The sequence below is a fragment of the Nuphar pumila genome, chromosome 12, assembly GCF_984573655.1.
Source record: "Nuphar pumila chromosome 12, dmNupPumi1.hap1.1, whole genome shotgun sequence".
Classification (NCBI taxonomy): domain Eukaryota; kingdom Viridiplantae; phylum Streptophyta; class Magnoliopsida; order Nymphaeales; family Nymphaeaceae; genus Nuphar; species Nuphar pumila.
Window position 1 is genome coordinate 30,231,566 of NC_143260.1, and position 16,395 is coordinate 30,247,960.

A 16,395-nucleotide genomic window follows, 5' to 3' on the forward strand; every position below is an offset into this window, starting at 1 on the left:
TTTTTGAATGGCTCAGTGGGATTGGGCCTAAGCCACTAGGCAGGCAGTCTAGGTTCAAATCCCACAGGTGTCACCCCTTCCGCAAGCCAAACTGTGACGACTCTCTGGGGTAAGAAGTAAGCTCACGGAGTTTTACGTTGTCAGGAGAGTGATCGTAAGTGCGGTAGGCAGAGCCAGCGTGGCTAGGTCTCTAATCTTGGATGTGGTTTCTCCGTGTAAAAAAAAAAATTAATCTAACCACATGCATTCATTATTTAACAACTTTTTGCCTTTTCACGCATTGCTAACTATGGCTCAGACTTGAGGGTCAAGGACCAAGCATACGATTGCACACAGGCGTGTGCACTCAAACATGTATTAACAACCACACATGCAAAATATCACAAACATGCTAAATTATTTGATATAGTTCACACAAAAAAACAGAGGTTATTTGGTCTAAACTGGGAAAAATACACAGCCAGCCAAGCAAAACAAGAAGAATCTGCAATATTAGTCTCTTTTCATTTTCCTTATGATAAACTCCTGTGTAATTGAATTGGACATAGTATATGTGTAAGAGCACAGTGTGCTCTTTGCTTGGTTGAGTTTTATGGCTGACACCATATATATATATATATATATATATATATATATATATATATATATATATATAGAGAGAGAGAGAGAGAGAGAGAGAGAGAGAGAGAGAGAGAGAGAGAGAGCAGCAGCAGCAGCAGCAGCATGGCTAGCCCGCCTCAGCATCTGATTTGAGATGAAAGAAGCAGGTTGGAGGACAACAACCGATCCAAGTTTGTTCCTCAATTCTCTGACTAGTTTTAGGACAGTTTGCACCTTTTTCTAGGCTCCCCAAAACCTGTACTGATGTTGATTGCCTCCGTTTTTCCTCATAATCCTTAGCCTTTTGCATGACTCAACAAACATCCTGCAAGATTAATTGTCATTAGAATAAGACCTTTAGTTAATCAATTAAATGTGAAGAAATGCTGTAGCTGTACGTGAGGACTAGGGAAAAAATGGGTCACAACCAGCTTGGATCTAGGTGCAGACCTAAGATGATTAACCACTTAAACTGGGTGTGACTCGGTTCTAATTGTTTGGATCTGGATCAGATATATAAATGATCAGACTAAGAAAAAAAAGGCAGAGGAATGCCTAAAGTTACGCACGATTTGCCTAAACAAGGGAATCGTGTTACCCAATGATCGGTTTCGGACACTTAGATCCAGATACCATGAGGATGTTTCCATTTTTTTATGGGCTATATACATTCAGACAGATCAGATCCTGATCTTGCTATATGCATGAACAATCTGAATGTGTATCCATCCTGTTCAGATCCACTAGTTTCCATTTGGATCAGATCCAGATCATCTACTGATTTGTGGCAGGACCCAGTACTACTTGTTTTGTGCTACCAGATCCAATAGCAAACCTGCCTATGAGGCCAAGGGAATCACCAAAATGTCAGAACTGAACCTTACAGAAACAGATCTAGGATCATTCACAGAGAAATTTGCCTTGGAGACAATAGAGATCAGATCGGGAGCTCTAACTTGGACCCAAACCAAGTTTTAGCCTTAGATCCAAGGTGTTGTAACCTGGATCCAGAAAATATAACTACTATGCTTGACGCTGATCTGTAAATCAAGATCCAGATCCAGATCCAGATTTTTGTCACATATTCCTGAGCCTGATCTGAAACCAACTTGTGTAATCTAGATCCTACCCTTTTCTGATCCTAATCGCAATTGTCAGATCCATATGCACAGAGGCAGATATCTGTCTGAGCATAACCCAACTTGACCAACTTCTGTGGGGATCTTTCCTTCTACTCCAGGCCACTAGACAACCTCCCCCCCCCCCCCCCCCCCCCAAAAAAAAAAAAAAAAAAACACATTTTCCCCCTACATGGTTCAAAAAAAAAATGCAAGGTGGAAATTGATACTTACTCCCATGGCACATCTCCAACTAGCATCCAGTCTCCATCCTTATCTTCATAAATAGTCATATACTCTGAGTTACTGCAATCATCCCCTGCAGTTAGCCATGCATCAAGCAATAATCAATGATTTTTTCACCTTAACTGAATTGATATATTAACACCAACAAAAATTGCATAGGAAAACCAATTCTATATTGGGTAAGTAAAAAATATACTGGCAAAAAGGAGTGAAAAATCTAATGATTTTTTGTTTCTATTTTTCTTTTGAGCAACCACATTTAAAAAATAAATCAAATTCTTCAATCAAGATCAAAGTAGCTTACCGAGCGGAAGATTGGAAAACATGGTGGCGAACACACGGGAGAGATCGGGATAGCCCTTGTAGGGGTTGAGATGGATTTTCCTAAGGAATGGGGCTCCATCCATGCTCACCTTCACATACAACTCTGGCCTCTCTTTCTCAGCCGTCCCCTTGAAGCTGCTCTTCCTGTAGGAGCAGATGGGTGGCCACCCCACAACCTTGTGGGCCTTCTCCTCATCATCCCTTGAGCTGCATTCATCTTCACCCTCAGACACATCCATGAAGCTTCTCTTCTTGGTTGGTTCAGTGGCCTCTGAGCCAGGCATGCCCAGCCTCAGCTCTGTGATCTCCAGCCCTAGAGCTTTGGTTTCCATCCTCTTCTTCCCTTCTTGCTTTGCTTTTTTCTTGCAGTGCGGTTGGTAATGCTGCTGTTTTAGGTCTTTTGAATGGACAACGGCTAGTTTTATACCCCTTTGCTTTGTGGGGGTGGGGCCTACAAGAAGGGAACAGGGGGTTAAAGCCAGACAGGGCAACGGTCGGTCACATGGGGGGTTGCTGTTGGGGCCCACGGGTACTTGAAACAGCAGACAGATCGTACGGCTGTTGGGATGATGACGGGAGTTCAGGGTTTTCATCTAAGCCGTTGACTGTGGCATGGGGACAGGCCCATGTGGGTGGGCCTTCAAAAGCTCTTTTGGGTTGTGAAAAGGTGGCCAACGAGCCCATGCAACGTATCACGCAATCCATGAACATCTATTTTGGGGAATTCCTGAAAGGGGAATATGCCCAATTTTTTACATTTTAATATTCAAAGTATTTTTATTAACATATCATTAAAATTAAAATAATAGCTATATGAATCCGTGTCCAAGTCAGCATATCGTGCCGTGTCCAGTCGTGTCACCAAGGAAACCCGGATAAAGGTACGAACCCATATGTCCTGCATGTCTTATACTATTCTTAATAAAAATTTCTACAACAGAATGGCGTGTCCTGTGTCCGTTTTGCCATGTCTATTTGTTTAGGCTGTCGATCCGTTCTGCGTTAATGGTGCCTTTTACAAAAATTACTGTACATACTATGATTTTCAAAAGAAAAAAAATAGTAAATACAGAAGCCATTTTTCGAAGCATTGAAAATAATAAAAATTATTTGAAAAAAATTAACTGAACAAAAAAGTGAAATAAAAAAATAACTGGTTTGTTAAGCGAGTTTTTTTGGGGTGAAAAACCATTAATGCAAAACACGCAACATGGGTAACAGGGAGTCCTGTATGTAATGCTTTATGGGCCAGGTACTGGATCCATTTGTTGGATCTGTTCTCATTTTGTAGGACATTGTAGGCTATGAATTGGGTTGGGTGGGCCAACATTGCCGAATGTTCAAAATGGCTATCTATAATGCCAATAAACTTTGAAGAGATTTTCAAAACTTTCAAACTTTAATTTTTGAGTTTCCGAGAAATTAATCTTGACAAAAATAAGCACCCTTAAATTATTTTTTTTATAAAATTTATATTTTGTCATATATTTATTTGAATAATAAAGTTACGGTATTTTCTAAATATTATGATGTCATTGACGTTTTTAATGTTTACATAAATATCATATTTTTGTAATATGTTTGAAAATTTCCTGATTGGTGAGTGTAACCTTGGACTTGACAAGCCATTTAGAGAGCCTAATGTTTTGATTAGGTATCAAACTCTTGATATCCTTCAACTTGAATACTTTAAGCGAGCTCACCTAGTCAAGTGTGCAGAGCCCTCGTGAGCAGGTTTTGAATATGGCCCATGCATATCCAATCATGCTTGATCCATTGCCCTCTCCCATCCAAGTATACCCAACCCTACCCCTTCGTGCCAAGAGCTGTCAAAGCAACTACTTTGAAGAACCCCTCTTTGGTGACAATTATTGCTGCATTAATTTGAGCTGGCCTGTATTAATGCATTTAGGTTTCACAATATACATGGTCTGGTATGCATGCATGATGTGAATGTTTCGTAGCTTATCCACTCATGGATGGTATGATGATGAGTAAGAGCATCAGAGGCATGCAATGGCTGTCCATGGATGTTAATCCCAACCATAGTGACGAAAGTTTTTATGGGCAATTTCTCGTTTTTCAAAAACTCATGAGAAATTGGAAAAAAAATCAATAAATCTTGTGTTTTTTTGGCAAAATCTCGGCAATAAAAAATAAATTAAAAAATATAAAATTGATTTTTTATAAGAAAATATTAATAAAATTTATTAATATCATGTTTAAATCACAATAAATAGCCGTTTAAAACGTAAATATGGAGTTTAAATCATGGTATTTATGTTTTTTTCATAAATCTAGTGATATTTTGAAAATCTAGCAAGAAAATGCCATTTTAAACTTTTAGGCAATTTCTCGAGATATTATCACGAGATTTTCATAAATCTCGCGATATTTGTCACTATATATGATCCCAACACTCAATGTTCCACGCTGGTGAATATGTTAAGCAATATAAATACAGCTCTTATTATATAATTTTAAGAATCAAAGTCCGGATCCACTCCCAATCCCGGAGAACTTGCCTGGGTAAGAGTAACCTAATCAGAAAAATTATAATGGGAAATGGGGCGAATGTGGGTCATATCCAGATCCGTGTTGAAAAGGTGATGTGCAATCTAGTCTTTTCCCAAGTGACTGCTTGAGTCATCATCTTGATAAGATTTGCGTGGGATCTGGCACATGATGTATTTTAATGGCATCTTTTAACAAGACCAAGTGTATATCATATTTTGAACATGCAAGTTGTATTAAGTTGCAAAATATATGGCAAAGGATATAAGGGAATGGAGATAAATTATTAACTTAACTAACGCCTATGAGAAAGCAGATGCTGAACATGAGCGTTTTTGCTCATGCCGACATCGTGGCCGTCTGTTTGCAGTATCTGATCTCGAGGGTGATTTTTCTCATCTTTCTTGAAAAAAAAAACTTCACTGCCAAATATAGTTCGATAAAAAATAATCGACTTGAAACTGTCAACTAATAAATATTGTTAATAAATCGTAGTATCTTTGGTCATTCTTTCGACAGACAAGCACTTTTTATACTAATTATGAAAGCCATTTCAACAGTGACATCTCTCTCTCTCTCTCTCTCTCTCTTGTGAAGGATGGCAATAATCCTAGTGCACAAGAAATATAAGAAAAATGAATTTGTTCCTCCCCTTCCTAGCATGTGTCCCTATGTGTTGGACACAAAGAAATAACATATTTATATCCACTCAAGCAGCTGTAAGCATTACCAAAGATCATGCATATAACTCAAGACTCCCAATTCAGTTGTTTATGATTTCCCCACAAAAACAAATAGAAGAAGTCATATTGCATCAATGAACTCATGCTTGGATGTGTGACAAAAACAGTCAGCCAAGCAGAAAGCTACTAGGAAACACAAACGTGCTGGCAGACTGCTCCTTGGCCATTGGATGGTGGAGATTAAGCATTCCAAGAGACTCCAAGTTGCTTATTGTTTCCCTAAAGAGAAACAAAAGAGAGAAGCGATCATTCAATCTGTCCCCTGCCTTGTGAATTATGAGGAAGATATTGGGCTGTCAAACCCCCCACAAGCGGGACAACTCTTTGAAAAGAAATGATGATGGTCATAATATGTGTGCTGTCTAATTTCAAAGAACTTTCCTCTTTTTTCTTTCTCTTTTTTTCGTTTATAACCTGAAGAAACCGCACAGTGACAGTCCATCCCGGCAATGTGACATTCGTTGGCAAGGGCTCTCTCATCTAGTAGGGAAGACCGGGAAACATCATCAAGCTGAAAAAGGACGTCATGAGTTCGAAACCCACGGGTGTGCATCCGTTGTTGCAAGGCTAAAGTTAGGAGTACTTCTTGGTGGGCGAGGGGGACCCAAGGTTTTTACATTAATAAGCTTGTGAGTGTGTGAGAGTTAATTTTCTTGGATTATCCAAAAACTAAGTAAATGGCCATCTAGAGGTAATTTGCATGAATAGGGGCAATGATAGGACTTGGGCTCAGTTGCTCCTAAATGTATCTGGATTCACTTCCAAATTGATCATACACGTTGAGAATTTGACTTGCATCTAATTCACTCATGGTTGTTTGGACTAGCAACAGCCTGATCGAATCATGGATGTCTGGACTCGGAAAATGTAAAACATCATTCATGTATTGTGGTACAATCATGATCCCAATCAGTTTAGTATGGATAGGCTACATCTAAACCTAACCATATAATTTCTCAACCTGTATCCTGCCTAGTTCAACATGTCCAATCAAAATTAGCCCATGTAGGGATGTGAATGGTAGGGAGCTATAACCAACACCAAGTCCAACTAATCAGATATTGGCTAATCGGACTCGGACTCGGACTTGGACTTGGACTCAGATTTGAATAGGAAAAGACTAATACCACATCCGAATAAATACATGTAATCGAATTTGGTTATGAAATCCTAATTCCTAAACTGAATCTGAACTGTTTTCTCTACTGAATTCAACTAATTGAATTCAGAATTTGGTCAGATATCAGATAAATCTGATTCATTGGCATCCTTAATCCCATGCCCTAGTAGGATCTCTCAACTCCCATAATTTGAAAATTGGTTTGGATTTTGTTGAAAACTAGCAAAAATCCAATCAAATAATATCTTATAATTTCACTTTAGATAAAACAAGATGCTTCACGTTGAGAAATGAGCAGTGTAACTTGTTAGTAGGCCTTTCATAACCCCAATGTGTCAGGTTAGGGTTAAAGGCCGACTAGATCCAAACAAAATGGGGAATATCAGTCAGATGCAATGACTTGGATATTGCATGAACCAGACTCGGATCCAGATTGACTTATTTGAACATTAATACCATTAGGGCTAGTAGGCAAGCCGAACGAATTACTGAAACTTGAAGTGTTCAAGCTTGGCTCAATCTTGTAGTGAGTTGAGACATGTTCGAGCATATAATGAGCTCAAGCTGGCTTGTTCACAGAAAAAACACATTATTTCAGAGATGGAAGTAGTAGGATTACAAAAAATTACATTGTTTCAGAACTGGAAGAAATAAGATTTTTATCTCTAAACCTATTGCTTGAAAACCAAATACTTCATCGATTTTGTTTTACAAGATATGATGTAAAATATATTCAAATATATTTATTATTAGTTAATGAACTCATCCCAGCCGAAAACCTATTCTTCATGTTCAGCTTGCTGAGCCTATTTGATGAGTTGGAATGAGCTATTTACAAGCCGAATACAATCCAAGTCACAAGCGGCAGATCAGCTTGTTTCTCAAACTTAAATTCCAATTGTGCCCACATAAGCTTGTAATCGTATGTGTCATCTTAAAGTTGAAGAAGGTCCACAGAAGAATTTCTTTTGCCTTCCCAAATTGAACATCTCCTTTCCTTCAAAAAAAATTTTTTTTTTTTTGAACATCTCCTGTACGCAATATGATTTATTTTGATGATTTAACGTCACTGGAAGCTTCTTGATACTCTAATGCTCATTTTGGTCAAAGATTTGCTTTTGTCAGTTACTTGTAACTTCAGTTTTAGAGAAAAACAACAATTTGGCTTCAGAAGGGCATATGGTATTTGTCAAATTGCAGACATAATTTGAATAACCCTACTTGTTAATTATTTATATCATGGTGAGATTATTGATTGGGGGCAAATCAACCCCGAGTTTATATATGTCATGGCATCAAGTAGTTATCCCCAACCAGAGCTTTAATTAATTATTTTTGTTCTGAACTTCTCCTAGAACATGCTATTTAAAATTCCAAATGTTCTCAATTCATAATTCGTTTATAACAGATTTAGTTATTTTATGGTCAAAATGCTTGCATGAAAGTGGTTTTGCATACTTACATTAAAATTGTGCACCTAATTGCAACCGAATTGTCTGCAGAATTTAAGGCTGGATTGGCTTCAACTTTATGACGTATGGAAAAGATTCATAAATGATTGTTGTAAGGTTCAACTGTCCTGGCTAGGGGGGTCAAATTCTTAATCACTCTAAGACCTTTTGGTGAATTGATTAGGCACCCAATTAATTTTTGGTATCAAAGCAATTACTACCTCTTCGATATCTGAAGGGGAGACTTGGAAAAAAGGCTTCTTGGACCAGAGTGAGAGCTGCCACAAATAACAAGGACTACCTAAATTTAAGGCCAACTGAGTCATCATAGCTGAGTGGGCTGCCGAGGACACTAGTTGCAGAAAGTGATAGATGCATGGTTAGTATCCTGGTGGTTTAAGAGCATGACTTTATGAGCTTTAATTTGAAGATTATGTCTGATTTGAAGATGAATTTTATGCATCTTAATCACTACAAGGCCTTTTGTGTATAAATTAGGCACCTAACAATAAGCCATGCAACTGCATGAAGGATATTATTAAATTATTAAGTTCTTGGAGCTTTTGACATTGATTTTTACCATAATTAATGCTGTCGATAAGAGAACTCTTATGTTTCATGTCGATAAGAGAACTCTTTGTCCATCAGGGAACATGCTGCTTTAGGCCTTGTGGCAAGAGATGAGTACCCCAGGTAGCCTTCAGGTTGAACACCTTAAGTCGACCCACCTAGCCAAATGTGTGAAGCCCTTGTGGGCTATTAGCTTATCTACTTTTGACTAGTCCATAATGTAGTAAACCACATGAGGGTTCTGAATGTTTACATCCTAATATGTCTGAACCTAAGAGGTTATCTGCATCCCTAAACAGCCCTATCCTTAGTAAGCATCGGGATTGAAATAAAACATTGCAGAGGTGGTATCCCATGTGGTAAGCAGGGTCCTGTGTCAAGCTGAAGGCCCAGGATCGAATCCCTCTGCCACATGGGGCGGATGTGGACGTTCTGGTAGCGGTCAGCCTAACCCCAGCTTGCCTTTCAAAAAAAAATAACATTGCAGAGCTCTAAGACAAGTTTTAAAGTTTGTCTATTGAAACATTATAAACACTACTGGAGGATAACATTTCCCTATTGAAACATTCAGAATCTAAGGTGCTTTTAGCGGTTGTTTATGGCTTCTAATGTTTGCCTAATAGGGCCTGTTTGGATTCATGGAATTGTTGGGAATTGGAATCCAATTCCCCTCAATTTCTAATTCTTTTGTTTGGTTTCACTTTTAACATGTGAAATCGGAATTCTTTACCATCAAATTCCAGAGAATTTAATTCTCTTAATAAAGGAAGGAATTCAATTATTGAGAATTGAATTCTTTCATTAAATGGTCGGATAACAACACTCGACTCCTCCCCTTCGAGTGCCCCAATTAATCCCTGCCGTCAGCCGGTGGCCAACCAGTTGTGGTAAACCTGTGTGTGTGTGTGTGTGTGTGTGTGTGTTTTATCTCTTTTATTTAATGTAGCTTTTTCATTTTGATTGGTGCGAAGTTTTAATGCACTTGCTTACTTTTGGGTAAATAATCTATTTCTTTACATTGCGGGGAGACTCTGATATGATCTTGATAAAAGTGCCAAAAATGACAACGGAAGCACGAGAACACAAGAACACAATGTATGTGGTTTGGTTCCAAGCTGAACCTACATCCATGGAAATCTCTCTCTGCATTTTATCTCTGTTATTATTTTAATGTAGCTTTTTCCTTTTGATTGGTGCAAAGTTTTAATGCACTGGATTATTTTTGGGCAAATAATCTATTTATTTACATTGTGGGGAGACTATGATATGATCTTGATAAAATAGCCAAAAGTGATAACGGAAGCACGAAAACACAAGAACACTGTATGTGGTTTGGTTCCAAGCTGAACCTACATCCACGGAAATCTCTCTCTCTCTCTCTCTCTCTCTCTCTCTCTCTCTCTCTCTCTCTCTCTCTCTCTCTCTCTATATATATATATATATATATATATATATATATATATATATATATATATATATCATCCCGGTTCGTCTAGGAACCCGGGGTTTGGCGCTCTCCCACTTGCGTAAATCGTGGTTGAGGGCTTTAGCCTGCTTTAGAGACCATTTTGAGGACTCTGAAAATTTTGGTCAGTGGTTACAATAGGTGTTAGTGCCAGACGGAGAGTTTCTCACAAAAAAGTCTATAGATTGTTGCTCTCGCCGGGGGCTGATTGGTTGCCCGATGATGTGCTTTAGGCGAAGGGTCCTTCTCCCCGTTCTCGAGTCCTGGGTTGGTTAATTCTGCACGATAGGATCCAGACCCACAGTAATTTAAAGAAGTGGGGCATTCAACTCCCGAGTTGGTGCGTGCTTTGTCAAGCTGCAGAAGAATCTACATTTCACTTGTTCTGGTCTTGCCCAATATTTGTGGAACTCTTTAGCAGGACCTGGAGGCATCCGGAAGTGTTTGTTAAGGAGGAGTCCTTTGCACTAGAGCTGATCTTGGGGCCGGTTTGTATTAGGCGCACCAAGAGGTGGAGGTTCATCTGTCGGATATGGTTGCTTACTTCTTGGTGGTTTGTTTGGATGGTGCAAAATGATGCTCATTTTCGTCAAATTCCATTTAACATTAATAACTTGGTGCATAAAATCTTGGTAGATGTTCATGCGATCTTGCGTATGCATCTTACTGATCTTCCGCTCCCTCCTACTAATGCTACCTCTCTTTTGCCGCAATCTGAGCAAGCGGCTTCGGCGTGAGCCCGTTTATCTGTCTGATGTTCTTTTTTGTTGTGCTTTCTTTATTTGTTTTGGCTTTTGCTCTTGTTCAGTTCATGGGTTCAACATTTTGTTGATCTTCATGAGTGGTAATGTTGAATTATTTTCGGCTCTCTCTCTCTCATATATATATATATATATATTCTCTTGAGAAGAGACATGAGCTTCTTATTTATTTAAATGGAGTTTACAATCTTAGCTTGCATACAATTAGCAAGTTTTTCATCAGTAACCGAATTGTTATTGTTTATGAATGAATTAGGGTGGTTTTCCTTATTGAATACATGATAAACTTGGACATTTTCTTCCTTGACCTTAGGCCCATCTTCCATGATATTAGGCCTTTACACTTTAGTTTTAACCTCATTAGAAATCCTTTTTCTTCTCTTGATATCTTTCTTGAGGTGGATAACCTCCTACGAGTTGGACTATGAAGCTCGATCCAGACTGAATTAGTTCTCTAATAGCCCCCCTTCAAGTTCAATGGGGTAGGAACCATATTGAGCTTGACACACAACATATTTAACCTCTGAGATGTCAACGGTTTTGTGAGAACATACGCGATATGGTCCTTTGAAACGATATATTTGATTTGAAGATATTTCTTGGCAATCTTGTCTCATACAAAATGATTGTCGATCTCAGAGACAAAGATATTTCTATCATAAAGAGATGAATTGTGTTTAATAACCAAATTTGAACCATCTCCAACTTTAAGAGCATCTTGTCCTTGATAATCAGCATAAATGTTCAAGTTGTTCTGATCATGAGTGATGTGATAAGTGGCCCTACCACTCAGTATAACCAAGATGAGGTTAATTGTCGTTCTGTTCAGAAGCATAAAATGCTTGAGCAGTACATGCACCGGCTGCAAATTCATCATACTTAGACAAATTATAGCATTGCCGAGCATTTTGCTCAACTTTCTCACACAACTAACACACCACATGTGTTGGGATTTCTACCTCCTCCATGGCCATCTGAATTAGGTGGTGAACTACTGTGACCACCCCTCCCTTGAAACCGACCTTGAAAACCTCTTTCATGAGACTCAGGTCTATGGAATTATTACTTGGTGGAGAGGTTGGCAGCTGGTCCAAACGAATCTAAACTACTCTCCTATGTCCAGATCTGACCAATTCTCAATAGAAGTTTTAAAAGTAAGATATTATTAGGTAAACCTCATAAAACCTGCATAATTAAATCATCTTCATCAACGGGCTTTAACGCTAAGGCCAATTGATAAGAAGACTCTTAGAGAAGATAAATTTTTAACGTTAACTTTATTGATAGAAAATGATGAACATTATTTATGGGAGGCGAAAGCAGCAACATACTAACTGTCGATGACGAACCTCCAATAGATGATGAGTTAACACTTGAAGAGTTTCCTAACATCTTCAATGGTATGGCTCTGATACCATATAAGAGCCAAAAAAAGATAAAGAAAAGATACATTATGTACATAGTCTGATTCTTAGTTGAACCACATCTACGAAAGTCTCTCTCTCTTTCTTTGCTCTCTCTTGAGAGGAGGAGACGTGAACTTATCAATAATGAACTTATTATTGTTTTTCAATGAATTAGGATGGTTTTCCTTATTAAACACATGATAAACTTAGACTTTTTCTTCCTTAATCTTAGGATCCTCTTCCACAATATTAGGCCTTGACACCTTAGGCACAACCTAACTAGGAATCTTTAATAAGGTAGCTTCCCTCTCTGAATAGGTTTCCTTCTCTTGAGATCCTTCTTAAGGTACATGACCTCTTGTAGGTTAGACTATGAAGCCCGATCCAAATTGAACCAGTTCTCTAACACTTGAAAGGTTCTATTTAGCATATTGTTGTCTTACACTCTATCTATTATTTTCCTATATAGTTGCATTTAGTAGGGTAGAGAAAATTAAACTTGTTACATTTATTCTCGTTAAATTTTTGTTTCTCTATGTGTTTGGTCATGTTTGTGGCTGTTACTAATAATGTGGAAAATTAATTTTGTTAAGAAATATGTATGTTAAGCAAAAGAGATGGAAACAGACAAGAGATCTATTTTTGTAGTGCTAGTTGTTGTACATAAAATGCATTTGAGAGTTTTCATGATATGATATTTTATTCACATGCAATCTACTAGCTATTGATGGTTAGGAAAACATAATACATGAATTTGTGCCAATTCTAACAAGAATATTAAAAAATATTAATGGCCATAGGGGTTACATGTGAGATGCTTCTCTTCTTAATCAAGGATAAGTTTGAATACTAGTGATTCAGGTTTAGAAACTTTGCTAATGGTAGTGCAACCAGAATTCAATCTTATAGGGACTATCATTACTAAAAATGATTATATCAAATTGGACTTCTAGCATTAGTTGTGAATCATTGATCTAGTCCAAAACCTAGATTTGATCTCTAGAAGAAGCTAAGGATAAAATAGGTGTCAAGATAATATCATACGTGTCAAACTTGCAAGATGATAATATCACAAGAGAAAAGCAAGATCGCCTCATGCAATCAAATGATACTAGAAGGAAAAGAAAGCATATAAAACCAGAAGAGAAAAGCAAGATCGATATTCCAAGATTACCATAAATTCATCCAGCTCAAAGGCAAAAATTTCCAAGACATAACAAGGAGAATAACGATAAATTTGATGATAAGGATAATAAAATCAATGAAAAATCTTACCATTCTAGAAATTTAACACAGTTGGCAACGTTGAATATTAAATATGTAAATCTTGGTTAATGAGAAATTAAGCTTGTCATGTTTTATTATCGTGGACTTAGGCTGAACCACATAAAACTATCTTCTTTTGCTTCTCTTTCTTTTCGTTTATGGTATCAGAGCATGCAAATGAGTAATTGTTTGTGTTTTCATAGATTTTTCATCTAGTGCACCCTTGATATCAAAATATCACTATCATGCAACTCTTAATGTCATAAATTTTATGTCCATCAAACTTACCCACTTCAACTATCGGTTGTGGCAAACATAATCCTTAGCCTCATCGAGAGTGAAGATGAAGGAAAATAGATTCAAGAATGTGAGAGGAATGTTATTTTTTATTGAACTTGCTTAATAAGCAGCGTGTTGTACATTTTATATTACACACAACTTAAAAAAAAAACAAAAAGACTTACAACTGACCTTTAGTTGTCGATAACAGTTCTAACGACAGGTCTAACGACAGGTCTAACAATTTAACACATTTGACGCTATCTTTGATTATTGATAAGGTCTAAACATATCCTTGCTACATCGATAATGAGATTATCGATATAGCAAGGCTAACCGACTAGTTGTGTTACCTTGATTTTGGATAACAAGGGCTAACCGACTAGCTGTGTTACCTTGATTCTCGATAATAAGGGTTATTGATAATAAGAATATTGATAGCCATTTCCATCGATAATCTTATTATCAAATGTACACATGTACAGTAAAATGTACATGTGTATCAAGAATCTTTTGCTCTCCTTAAAATTGGAGCATGTGGATTGAGGACACCCAACTTGGTTTTGAGGCGAGTGAACTGAACAATGCCGAGCGCCTTGGTGAAAAGGTTTGCATACTGGGAATGCGTAGGAATGAATCACGTTTGAATCAGACCACTTTGAATTTTCTCTCGCATGAGGTGGCAATCAATCTCTATATGTTTGGTGCGCTCATGATAAACCGAATTAGCGGTAATATGAAGTGTTGTTTGGTTATCACAATGTAGCATCATGGCTTGAGGGTGATCAATGCCGAAACCCAATAGCAGGTACTTGATCCATGTGAGTTCATAACATGCTAGGGCTATGGATTGATATTCGGCTTCGATCGATGACCGTGATACAGTAGACTATTTTTTAGTCTTTCAAGAAACAAGATTGTCCTTAATTATGATGCAATAACTGGATGTGGATCTACGAGTCATCGGGCAGGAGGCCCAATCTGAATCACACTAACCAACTACTTGAATCTTGCTAGTGAACGATATTAGAATTCCTTGTCCTAGAGAACCCTTGATATATTGAAGGACCCACATGGCAGCGTCCATATGAGGTTGTTGCGGTTGACTGCTGAATTGACTTAGAATATTGACCGTGAAAATGATGTCAGGTTAGGTTATGGTAAGGTATAACAACTGACCCACTGAGCGCCTATACGGTCTTGAATCTTCCAACAAATTTCCATCTTCATTGTTGAGTTTGGTATGTGGTTTCATGAAAAATTAACTTGGCTTGGCTCTAAGGTAATCCATATTTTGCAGAACATCAAGAGCATATTTTCGTTGAGATAAGAAAATATCATTTTTGGATCATGCAGCTTCAATGCCGAGGAAATATTTCAGTCATCCAAGGTCCTTCAATTGAAATTGCTGAATGATGTGAGATTGAAGCTACTTGATGTATGTAATATCATCTCTTGCAATGATGATATCATCTACATAAACTAGAACAAAATTGTGCACCGCATTAGTAGCCTTTGAAAAGAATGAATACTCAACTTTAGATTGGACGAACCCTTCTTGAAGTAGATAATGTGAGAACTTGGCAAACCAGTTTCTAGAGGATTGTTTGAGTCCATACAGTGATTTGTGCAACTTGCAAACTTTATGCTCTCCCTGAATAGAAATCTTGGTGGCAAGTCTATATGCACCTCTTCATCAAGATCTCCGTGGAGAAAGGCATTGTTAACATCTATTTGATAGAGATGCCAATTTCTTATTGTTGCAATAGCTATTAAGCATCACACTATTACCAACTTAGCCACAAGAGCAAAGGTCTCATTATAATTCAATCCTTCAATTTGGGTATAGCTCTTGGCCATGAGTCGAGCTCTATACCTTTCAATAGAGCCATCAGAGTGATGTTTAATTTTATACACCCATTTGCAACCAACAAGATGTTTGTCCGTGGGTAGATCCACAATCGACTAAAAGTGTTATTCTTCTCCAATACCTTAATCTCTGAGGTCATAGCATCGCGCCAATGTTGAAACTTCATGGCATGGTCAAAGCTTTTGGGTTCTGAGTGCTGGGAAAAGGTACTTAAGAGGATGCAATATCCTTTAGAAAAATGATCATAACTTATGACAACTCATGATCCATGTTGTAGACCTCTCTCTTGTTTCAAACAATTTGAGTATGGGAGCAACAGTGTAACAGTTGTAGTCTTTGAGATGCGGTGGTGGTTGAGGAATTCTTTCAGATCTTCGAAGATGAACTTGAGTTGGTTCAATGGCTCCATGATTGAGAGATTCAAAATTTAGATTAAGATGATTGGGATTAAGAATCTCATTGACTTAAATATCTTTAGGTTCTTGAATCTCATAAGGTTAAGGCTCAAATATAGAGATGGGTAGGATACGTCTTTCCTCTTTATCTGGGTTGTTATGATCTTGAAAGAGAAACATATTTTCATAAAACTTTACATCCCGAGTAACAAAAACTTTTTTTGTTTCAAAATCATATACACGATAACCAACTTGACCATATGGATA

At 37.7% G+C, this 16,395-nt stretch overlaps 1 protein-coding gene across 1 annotated transcript; it reads right to left on the minus strand.

Annotated features, from left to right (window-relative positions):
- Positions 1-380: 380 nt before the first annotated feature.
- Positions 381-2,675, minus strand: LOC149820492 (auxin-induced protein 22C-like). Its single transcript, XM_089982918.1, has 3 exons — positions 2,269-2,675; positions 1,953-2,037; positions 381-925 (listed from the first exon to the last, which is right to left on the minus strand). The coding sequence occupies exons 1-3, from the start codon at positions 2,618-2,620 to the stop codon at positions 841-843; spliced, it is 522 nt and encodes a 173-aa protein (XP_089839044.1). The 5' UTR covers positions 2,621-2,675; the 3' UTR covers positions 381-840.
- Between the last annotated feature and the right edge of the window lie 13,720 nt (positions 2,676-16,395).

Bases quoted from the DNA above. Each gene is read 5' to 3' on its own strand.
- LOC149820492 (XM_089982918.1), bottom strand. From the start codon at position 2,620: ATGGAAACCAAAGCTCTAGGGCTGGAGATCACAGAGCTGAGGCTGGGC. The intron at 2,038-2,268 runs GTAAGCTACTTT...GGCTAACTGCAG, and splicing joins GTTTTCCAATCTTCCGCTCG to GGGATGATTGCAGTAACTCA. The intron at 926-1,952 runs GTAAGTATCAAT...TTAATCTTGCAG, and splicing joins GTTGGAGATGTGCCATGGGA to GATGTTTGTTGAGTCATGCA.